An 11,530-nucleotide genomic window follows, 5' to 3' on the forward strand; every position below is an offset into this window, starting at 1 on the left:
GATTCTCTTGTGCTATTTGACAGTGTGCATTCCATCCTTGCAGTCCTGTTGGTTCGTGGATCGAAATGCTGCATGTTTGTGCTGTGTGATTAGAGGTTTTCCTATAAATTTTGAACTTATGTTTATTATCGATCTTATTGTGTCGTCTAAGAAATTGATGGATTTGTTGTTCTCAGTTTCTAGTGTGCAGTGTAGTTTAGATGTATTTTGTTTATGTATTGGTGTAGATTTTGAATCTGTTTCTTGTTTCCTATTAGTAGGGTATGTAATCTACGTATCTGTGCCAGTATTTACGATGTCTTCGTGTTTGTCACCATTATCCAGGGTCAGAACACAGAACATACACACATCCTAATAATAACCATGATTCAGCAGAAATAGTTTATTTGAAATGGAAAAAAAAGGAAAGGAAATGCAAATTCTATTAATCTTAATGAAATTACGTAAGTTTTAAAATCCCAGTTTGTAACACTGTACTACCATCAATATTACAAAATTTGTAATAGATGCCCCCTTTTTCTTAAAAGTTCACTCAGCATACTTTCATGACAGCAAAGTCTTTGATAGTATCTTCGAAATTAAGCTACTCGTATTTACAATTATGAAATACTCTGGCAATTTTCAGAAACTATTTGTATGGTATTACTTCCATATAAATATCACATTTACTGTTCTTTGTCGATTTATTGATAATTTTGTTTGCAAATTAATTTACACATATAATTTTATAATTTATTTTACGTATTATTGGAATTATGTTATTACAGAACATTTCTTCTGAATCCATGTATTCATATTATATACAGGGTGTATCAAAACTCGACGGGAAAACTTCAGGAATGGATTCCTCATATAGAAAGAAAAAGAAAAGTGCATTACGAGTCTGGAAATGCGTAATTACATAGTTATCTGAACTTTCATTAATGTTAGTGCATGCCGACATGCCTTGATCACTGGACTAAAATGCGAGACTCCGGTTACAACTGTTACACGAGTAACTTACGTTGCGAAATAAATTGATGTTGACGTGAATACCTCTTCACACCCAAAATGATTTCCCATAGTCTTGGGCACCTTAATGCACATTGTCTCCGATGCTGGATTGGTACAAGTGGAGCAGTTGCTTGGCTCTTCTGATTTAAATACCCTAGACTTTTACCTTTGGTGTATTACACTGATCTCTATGCAGTGCGCATTACACCACACAGTTTTTTATTCGTGTTCAGCACTCAATGCAAAGATGGGCGGAGACCTGTAATCAGGTAGGAAGAGGCCACTTTGGGCATTTCATATGTGAGGGGGTCAGAAGCAAAGGGGTACGAGTGACATATCTAAAAAACACATGAGTTACATGCATCCAGGGTAAGCTAAAGCATTTAGAATTTTTGTGAAAAAGGAATATATGAGGAGATCCGTTCCACACCGTATTAAGTCCACCCACGGACGAAATTGAGTTTTATAGTGGAAATCCGTTAAGAATTCTCTGATCAGAGAACTCAGCATTAGTTAACTGCATTGTAATATACGAGTATTACCTATATACATTTCAAAATGGTCAAAATCCCAAAGCAAACCTGCAGCATCCAGCACCCAGAAACGAATGCTACTCTTACTAATGATCTTCAGCCAGAATGGGGGAACATGAGTCTGAAGATAAAAAAAAAAAAAAAAAAAAAAAATGCTGTCACAACTGTTCAAGTTCAGACATCCCCACAGGTTAAACTTTTCTTTGTTGCTATTAAAAATTCGAAAATTATACGATGATGAAAAAATCCAAAATAAGCACTTAAATTCTTGGGTGCGAAAATTAATCAAGTAAATATGGTATAAGGCAAAAAAAAAATGTTATATATTTTGTAAGTCTTCAAAAAATTAAGAGGAAGGGTATTATTGGAGAGTAAATATGGTAATATGCTTACTGATACTAGGCAAGCTAATATATATATATCAGCAATCAAAATGTTATATAGGAAGGAGATAAAATACCTCTACGAACATCTGAAAGGTTACAGCTACAAATGGGTTGTACACAAAATTGGCTTTTATTTGCTTGTTGGCGCTTTACAAGACTCAGTATATAAACAAAATAAATATGGAGGCTTATTGTCTTTGTCGCTTCTTGGCACTGTCACTCCCATCCGATGCCCTCTTCCTGTGGGTCCTGTCTCTGTTCTCATGATTCCTTCCCACCGCTTTGCGAGGTCTGTCTGCATAACTTTCACCGTGGGGCACGTTCCTGTAGCTCACCCGTTCTGACGAGCTTTCACCACTTGAACAGTGCCGTTCCTCCTTCCTCTTATGATGTGCCTGCCGTTCAGAAGTGCTCTCACCACTTGAATGGGCTTGCTGTCCATTTGTCACTCTTTCCTTCTTCACATTCTTGGGGCCGTCAAAGTCTATGCTCCTGCCCAGCGCCTTCTCCAGGCTCTGTCTGTCCGAATCACTGCTCGGACTCGAAGCATCCTTTGCAGTCCTGCTGTGTCGCTCCTTCTCCTTCCTGCTCGGTTTCTTCTTCTTCTTGTGCTCTTCGGAGCGCTGTGTATCTGAACTGCTGTCAGAGGTCTCCACCTTCACCTTCTGTTTTGATCTTTTCTTTTTTTTCGTTTTCTTCTTGTTGATCTTGTTAGTCTTCTCTTTCTTCTCTAATTTCTCTAGTTTCCTGCCAATAACACAGACTTTATTACAGGCGGATTTTTTACCCACTCGATGTTACACTAGCATGAAATATGTAACCCACATTTTAAATAAAAAGATTATTGAATGATTGTGCATTGGACTGTTGCTGTCTTGCAATTAAAACTAGATACCAACTGGAAATGAGCAACGTGTTCTTACACTTGAAGTTAATTTCAATTTCCTGTTTACTATGACCTTACTGTGAGAGTTCACACTGCATTGCTCTTCATAATAATGGCGAGGTCTCACCTGAGCAATTTCCGCTTCTGCTTCACTGACAGAGACTTGAGGAACTCCATTTCAGACACTCTGGTCCTTTCCGCCTCATCGTCACTTGGTATCAGGTCCTGAAACAAAACATAACATCCTGCAGCTGATAATTGTCAAATAACAGCACATACCATGCTGTGGCTCGACTGGGCAATATAAAAATTGTCTTTTAAGAAAATGGGCTAGTTTTGCTCAATTTCTTTCGTTGAGATCTCTAAGACTAATAATAGCACATTGTGGCAATACTTGTAAATGTTTCTACAATGCTAAGTAAAACAGTTGTCCATCTCAAACATCTGAATTTAATGTTCCTAATTATGTCAGGTGAAGAATATAATGCGTGCAGTTCTGAGCTGCGTAACTTTCTCCATTCTCCTGTAACTTCATCCCAAATATTTTCCTAAGCAACTTATTCTTCAACACCCTTAACCTCTATTCCTCTCTCAAAGTAAGAGTCCAAGTTTCACAACCATACAGAACAAATGGTATTGTTTATAAATTCTAACTTTCAGCTTCTGAGAGCAGACTAGATGACAAAAGCTTCTCAACAGAATAATAACAGGCATTTCCCATATTTATTCTGTGTTTAATTTCCTCCCGAGTGTCATTTATATTTGTTACTGTTGCTCCAAGATATTTGTCTTTTCGGGATTAACTTCCAAACGTATCTTTTTTATACGGTTGTCTTTCTCTTCTGTATAGAGTGTTAGTTGGGAGACCAGAGGGGAAAAAGACCTTTGGGGAGACGAGACGTAGATGGGAGGATAATATTAAAATGGATTTGAGAGTAGTGGGATATGATGATAGAGACTGGATTAATCTTGCAGAGGATAGGGACCAATGGCGGGCTTATGTGAGGGCGGCAATGAACCTGCAGGTTCCTTAAAAACCTTTTGTAAGGGGCGTCAGCATTTACAACTACGATATCGCACCATTTACCCTCAAGTACTAAATACGATAACCTGTCACTGATAAATTCAACCATTTTTACTGCTGGAAGCTGTGTTGGAAAGAGTGGGTGAAGAAAGAATGATGCTGAAACTGATCAGAAAGAGGAAAAGGAATTGGCTAGGTCACTGCCTTCTGAAGGATGCACTGGAAGGAATGGTGAACGGGAGAAGAGTTCGGGGCAGAAGAAGATATCAGATGATAGACGACATTAAGATATATGGATCATATGAGGAGACAAAGAGGAAGGCAGAAAATAGGAAAGACTGGAGAATGCTGGGTGTGCAGTGAAAGACCTGCCCTTGGGCAGAACATTATGAATGAATTTATTCTTTTATGAATAAAGAATCCTGTTCCTAATTGGTGATTATTGTTTCCTTCCCCTTATTACAAGTAATCTTCTATTTTTGTGATATGCCATTCCCATCTAACCTAACCTCCTGAACTCCCACAAAGTCTGTTCTATATCTAGCTAGTTCTTTTGCTACTGATCTTACCCCTCCTGTTCTGTATAGACTTATGACATTCCAAGTACGAGATTCCTTTGCTGTGTTCGTGCCAGAGAATCAGTCCCATTATGTTGGGATTTCGTAACAAGCTGTTTTTTATAGTGATGGGTTGTTAGCCCTTCACCAACCCCCAAACTGGAGGACCATCTCTATCAGCTGTTTGCCACTGCTTATTCACTATATTCGCAGCTACCCTCCATATCTGGAAGACGTCTCCTCTATCCTCAACCTGAGGACGCGCCATGCCAAGGCGATAGGGATCCACAATACATAAGAAACAAAAATGGCAAGAGTCCATTACCTATTAAAGTATTGAAATGACATTGAAAACCAATAATTATGTAGCCTATAAACAACATTAGGAAAAAACTGATGTCAAAAAGTCAAATTATTTTAAAGAAAATAAAAAAATCTCTCACAAGCAGCTATGTTATGTACAAATAACAATTAGAAAATAATGTGAAATGTTATTAAAAAGAAAATACTGAAACCTCCCACAAATATGTTATTGTACAAATAACAGCAAAAAAACATGACATAACATCTGATGTCGGAAAATAATGAAGTCTTCCCCAGCTTGGAAAGCTCTCTGCTCGACAGGGTTACACTGGTGGAGTGCTCACCCTGCTGCCCGAGAAGTGCACATGTTGCTGGAGGCCTCTCTTCATGGCCAGACCGTCCTCGCGCATCTGCTGCATGAGGAGCAGTGGGTCCAGCGATGGACCCGTCTGGTCAGAGCTCGATGCCTGGTTGTACATGGGGCATTCCTTGTCGGTGTTGATGTGGCCCCACTTGTGGCACTTGATGCATCGCACGTTGCGGACCTGAATGCCGAATGGCTGATCTCTTATCTCCGAGTCGCCCTTACAGTAGCTGCAACAACAATCAACTCACTTATATGCATAAGTGTAGGAGAGATGTTCGTGTCACACAACTTAATAATTTCTGTCATACCTGCAAGTGATCAATCATCCAGAATGTCACTTATGATAAACTAAAAGCACACTTTTAAATGAAGTGACAGTTAACTTATATGACCTGAAACAAGTTCTCTGTTCCCTAAGTTTCTTCAACAAGAGAAAATACCTATTTACTTTCTCACAATAATAATCATTTATATGCCAAGCGTCACTGAAACTTTGAACTTACTGTAAAAGAAAGAGAGCAGGTAATATCATAAATTGGTGTTCAAGCCTATCTGCTAACAACAATTAACTTAAATTACGTTCATTTCAAACTGACAACGGTAACGCACCTTTGTTCACAGAGAGATCATATTGAAGGCAATGACTGGATATGGCAGCTGCTCAAGATGTACAGGGTGTTTCAAAAGTAACAGATAAGTGCAATTAAAATTAAAATTGAGTGAGTATTGGACAAAAAACTCAGACACGTCAAACTTTATTTTTAAAAAGGAATATTTTTATGGAAACAAAATATTTTTTATGCGAGTTATGAGTCATCGGGAGAATTTTTAAATGGCTTGCACAACAATAGTCTCAAAAATATTCCTTTCCAAAAATTAAGTTTGACATGTCTGAGCTTTTGTCCAAAATCCCCTCATTCAATTTTAATTGCAATTAAGCGTTACTTTTGAAACACTCTGTATATTACAATCCAAGATTGACTTTTACGCATAGAATAAAACTTTGTCAATTTTCAACTTAGAGAATGACTGAATGCAACAAAATTTACTGCTCAAAAAGAAATTGTTTTTCAAGTTCTGTGACATCGTCTACAATATTTAATCTCTAATGACGAACTACAAGAATTAAGTGTTTGTGCAACATGCGACTTCGAATACATCCTCCTGTGTACACAGCATTCAGAGCTCTATTATTTTATTCATGTGACAGTGGCTAATTTTCAAATCAGTAAAAACTTGCAATTCAATGGGTGTCGAGAAAGGTGGCTGGTATTGGTGGTTCTATCACAAAAATTTGACAACCTGTGTAATAAATGTATGAGACTCACTCCTCTCTCGGGGCATTGAACTTGCGCTGCCACTCGAACTTGTACTCCGGCTCGTCGTCCTCCCTCTCCCGCTCCTTCTTGGTGCCCGGGGGAGGCTCGTACATGAAGTTCACGCTCAGCTTGTCCTTGCTCTCCTTGCTCAGAATCGCTCTGCGAACAACAGTCATACCTGATGCCAGCTTTCAAAGCATTCCGCAGAAATAATGTATACAAACCACGCATGTTTATACTAATTCCATTAATTTCTTTCGCACATCATTAACGAAAGTAATTGGGCTTTGCACTCCTCCAGCACTTAAAAGGGAAAATTTGCGAGAAGAGACGGGTATGGCCAAGAAGAAAGTGCTGTTTCATGACGACAATGCACTTGCTCACACGTCTGCCATCGTGGTTGCTAAACTACACGAACTACAGTTGAAAATTGTTGCCGCAGCCCCTCCTCCTACTCACCGGATTTCGCTCCATTAGGCTTCTTGGACCAACTGTGTGAATCTCAGAGGGAGTCGAGAAATTAAAATTGTTTAATTTCTATGAACTTTTCAAACAACGATTACATAACGGTGTTTTCAGCCAACGCCCCCACGTATCAAGACTCCGTGAGACTCGTTAATTTGACTAAGCTTCATTTAACTTTTTCAAAATTCAATAATATCGAGTAAAATTAGCAGCAATATATTGTAGGTATCAATATCAAACATAAGGCATAATGAATTTAAACACTATTATAGTCACAATCATGCCATGGTATGAAAGAAAAATTTCCAAGCCTTTGGCGTGAGACGAACTCAGTGGTAGAGCGCCTGAGCGGAGAACAGGAAGTCGCAGGTTCGATTCCCGCTCGATGTTGTTATGTTTTATTTAACGACGCTCGCAACTGCAGAGGTTATATCAGCGTCGCCGGATGTGCCGGAATTTTGTCCCGCAGGAGTTCTTTTACATGCCAGTAAATCTACTGACATGAGCCTGTCGCATTTAAGCACACTTAAATGCCATCGACCTGGCCCGGGATCGAACCCGCAACCTTGGGCATAGAAGGCCAGCGCTATACCAACTCGCCAACCAGTTCCTGCTCGAGGTTGTGAAATTTTTCTTTCATACCATGGCATGATTGTGACTATAATAGTATTTAAATTCATTAATATGTCACATCAACGGACGTGTATACGTCACCAAACATCGTAAGATGAAGATTATAAGGCATAATTTTATTACTATTGTATGGTATGGAAAATTCTATATCCAGACATTATCAGAATGTTTAATTTATCTACATAACATTATAGGAAGAAACATCAATAGTCACTACACAGGGAAAGAAAACGAACTTAAATCACTGTCACAATCCTCGGCTTTACGTCACTTAGGTATCCCCACTAACCTTGCCACATGTCACTTAGCTATCCCCTCATTTAACCCAGCTAACCCAAAATGAAACATAAATCAGACGTCATTCCCACGTGTGGTGTGGTGAGATATTGAGGACTGGCCCACTACAGCACTAACAACCTCCAGCGAAGTTATAACACGTAGGCCTATCTCATGAGGAGTATTCTGCAAGACATGAGTACATCTTCGAATAGCTAACAGAAGGCTGAAAACAGTGCCAAAGTTAGATGAGCGAATAACTGAGTGACAGAGGGCCGAGAACGGCGACAAGGTTGGAGTGAGTTTAGATAAGAGGATAAGGTGAAATAGGTTATATTGCATCTGCTATTTTTCGACTTTTTCTTGTAGGCTAACTAAAACAAAAATATCTGGTAATTCGATACAAAACGTTGGTCAATATGACGGACCTAATCGAGGATCAGTGACAGGTTAGGTTTGGTTTGTTCAGGTTTCTGGTATGTCTACCAAAGAAACGTATATGCAAGTCATACCAAAAACCTAAACAACCAAACCTAACCTGTCACTGATCCTCGATGATGTTATTGATGTCTGTCATACGGACCAAAGTTTTCTACCGAATTATCAAATATCGTTATCTATTTTAACTTAATTCGTTATAAATTAATAGTCACTGTTTAAACACAAAAATGAACCATACTTATTTGTGTATAGATCTTGTTCTTTTTCATATTGCACTCTTAATTCTTCTTGCTTCTTTTTATAAGACTCTGCTTTCTGTTCTGCCATCCATACCTGCAGAGCGTAATAAAATTAAATTTCAGTTTTACGAATTGGTCATTTAAATGGAAATGTCTGTAAGGGTACTAACAAAAATTACTTCTTACCCTCTTCAGATTGTCCCGAGAAGCAGGATGGAAAAATTTTTTACACATATAATTATTGAAACCTTTCCCCATTTTAGCTGTGTAGCTTATCTGGTGTCAAAACCCTAGAAAATGTATTGATTTGAAGTTAAATCGGGAGACTCGCACACATTACACATTTCAGTCACTAGCTCACTCTTCTTTTAACAATTACGCTATTCTACCGTCACTATTCGTCTAATTGTCGCCGCCATCTTGTTTCTTATCTGGTATGGTCGTGTTGTTTGTTCATGCAGAAATGCCAACCTGCAATAGTATATTACGCTAAATGTGGAGTAAGTGATTACAACAATAACAAGGAAAGTCTTGAAAATACAAGACGTATTATAGTTGATAAAAAAAACAGGTTTTTATATTTTCAAAATTCTGTTGTTTATTTAACAAACAAGTACGTGACCTTTTTTTTTCACGACGAGCGTACGATAAATACGATGATGCGCTGATAAATAAATTTTCTGTAAATATGTCGTTTTTAATGTGATGGATTGCAAGAAAATAAATCAAATGTATAATAATAATAATAATAATAATAATAATAATAATAATAATAATGCACACAAATTTTCCAGTTAGTGACTGAGTGTCACATGAGTTTTAGTTTGAGTAAATCAATATAAAACTACGACGTCCTTGGAGTGCATTAGAAATAAGCTGTATCAATTAGAAATAATCATAAACCATGATTTAAAGAAGTTAGATATCTTATGCTGTACAGAGCACTGGCTAAACACAAAGGAAATAACATACTGTCATATTCCAGATTTCAACCTTTCAAGTTACTTCTGTCGGGACACTTACAAAAATGGAGGAACAGCTATTTTTGTGAGACAACATTTATCACATATAGAAAAAAAGAATACGTATTATCTAAACCAAGACAAAGTATTCGAACATGCTGTGACTGAAATTAGCGGTCAGGATTATAATTTAACTGTAGTGTGTGTCTATAGGTCCCCAGATGGCTGTATAAAAACCTTTTTAGAAAAGTTTGAACTTCTTTTAAATCACCTAAAAAGCAAAAAGAAACAATTAATTTTGTGCGGTGACTTCAACATAGATTTTTTAAATAGTGATGCTACCATAACAGAATTCAGATCGCTAATTCGATCATATAATCTGATAGAAACAATAGACACTCCAACTAGAATAGCCTCTAATTCTAAAACATGCCTAGACCAAATAATTATTGACCATGATTCTTATCCATTCTCAGTAGGAAATATTGATATGGGTATCGCAGACCACAATGCTATATTCTTAAATATTTATGCATTTGAAAACCCTAAACCAAATAGCATTAAGCCAATTATGTATAAAAGATCTTTTAATGATGAAAACGTTGAATATTTTAAACGTTTGCTAAGCAAAGAAAATTGGATTGAAGTAACCAACTTAACAGATGTGGATGCGAAAACAAACGAATTTATAAACTCAATAACTCATTATTTTGATGTTGCTTTTCCACTAAAAAAATGTACACTTACAAATAAGCAGTTCAACAATTCAAAAAATTGGATAACGAAGGGGATTGTAACTTCTTGTAGGAGGAAAAAGGAGTTATATAAATTGTGCCAAATTACAAATAGCCTAGATCTTAAATTACATTATAAACGATATACCAGCATATTAAAGAAAGTTATACATGCAGCTAAACTGAAATTCAATGGAGAATTCATTATGAAAGCACAGAACAGAGGTAAAGCTATATGGGAAGTTGTAAAGAAAGAAACTTGTAAAAATACCAAAGTCTCAAATCAAGACTTTTCAATAATACATAATGGTCAAACAATTCAAAATTCCTTCGAAATAGCTGAAATTTTTAATAAATTTTTTGCAAATGTAGCAGACAATCCTAATAACCAGGTAACAGGTAGTCAGGAAACAACCTTACATGGAACAGGAAATGTAAACACCATATTTCTATCTCCCGTGACTGCAGATGAAATTCTCGATATAATAAAAAAAACTAAAAAATAATCTTTCCTGTGGACCTGATGACATTCCGGATGGTATTGTAAAGAAATGTGCCGTACTACTAGTAGCTCCACTAGTAAACATCTGCAATTCATCTTTAATTAGTGGTAAATTTCCTGAACAATTCAAACTCGCAAAAGTATGTCCTATATTTAAGAAGGGAGATAAACAAAATATTAACAACTATAGGCCGATATCTCTATTATCTACATTCTCCAAAATCCTTGAAAAAGTTATGTATAATAGATTAGTTCGGTTTTTAGATTGCAATGGTGCACTATCTAATGCTCAATTTGGATTTCAAAAAGGCAAAGGAATTAATAACGCCATATTCACTTTCACGGAATTTATTCTAAATTCAAAAGACAACAAGAATCAAACAGTTGGGCTATTCCTGGACCTGAGCAAAGCATTTGACACAGTTGACCACATGATACTGATCCAGAAACTACAATGGTTTGGCATAAGGGGGTTAGCTAAAAGTTGGTTTGTTTCTTACCTAAGTGCAAGGCAACAATTTGTTGAAATAGGCTCAATGAAATCATATCCCACTATCATGAAAAGCGGGGTGCCCCAGGGTTCCATACTTGGCCCAATTCTATTTCTCCTGTATATAAACGACCTTCCCTCAAGGATAACACAAGCTAAAACCGTTCTCTTTGCAGATGACACCAATATTGTTTTCAATGCTCTTGATAAAAATAATTTACAGGAGAAAATAAATGAAACCTCAAGACAACTAGAACAGTGGTTAGCTAGCAATAGACTAAAACTGAATGTCAGTAAAACCGTTTGTATGTATTTCAGTCAGAAACAACTACATGACTCCATTGAAATACTACTTAATAATACTGGAATAAAGGACGTCGATTGTACAAAATTTTTAGGGATATGGATTGATTCCAACCT

At 37.0% G+C, this 11,530-nt stretch overlaps 1 protein-coding gene across 1 annotated transcript; it reads right to left on the reverse strand.

Annotated features, from left to right (window-relative positions):
- Positions 1–2,023: 2,023 nt before the first annotated feature.
- On the reverse strand, positions 2,024–8,861 carry LOC138700859 (corepressor interacting with RBPJ 1). Its single transcript, XM_069827235.1, has 6 exons — positions 8,609–8,861; positions 8,422–8,516; positions 6,378–6,527; positions 5,027–5,276; positions 2,926–3,023; positions 2,024–2,659 (listed from the first exon to the last, which is right to left on the reverse strand). Exons 1-6 carry the CDS (start codon positions 8,678–8,680, stop codon positions 2,101–2,103), a joined length of 1,224 nt encoding a protein of 407 aa, XP_069683336.1. The 5' UTR covers positions 8,681–8,861; the 3' UTR covers positions 2,024–2,100.
- Between the last annotated feature and the right edge of the window lie 2,669 nt (positions 8,862–11,530).

This window comes from Periplaneta americana, chromosome 6 (genome assembly GCF_040183065.1).
Source record: "Periplaneta americana isolate PAMFEO1 chromosome 6, P.americana_PAMFEO1_priV1, whole genome shotgun sequence".
In the NCBI taxonomy this organism is placed as follows: Eukaryota; Metazoa; Arthropoda; class Insecta; order Blattodea; family Blattidae; genus Periplaneta; species Periplaneta americana.

Coding starts and splice junctions, on each gene's coding strand:
- LOC138700859 (XM_069827235.1), bottom strand. CDS start 8,680: ATGGGGAAAGGTTTCAATAATTATATGTGTAAAAAATTTTTCCATCCT. Junction 8,517..8,608: donor CTCGGGACAATCTGAAGAGG/GTAAGAAGTAAT, acceptor TACGCTCTGCAG/GTATGGATGGCAGAACAGAA. Junction 3,024..5,026: donor TGCACTTCTCGGGCAGCAGG/GTGAGCACTCCA, acceptor GTTTTGTTTCAG/GACCTGATACCAAGTGACGA.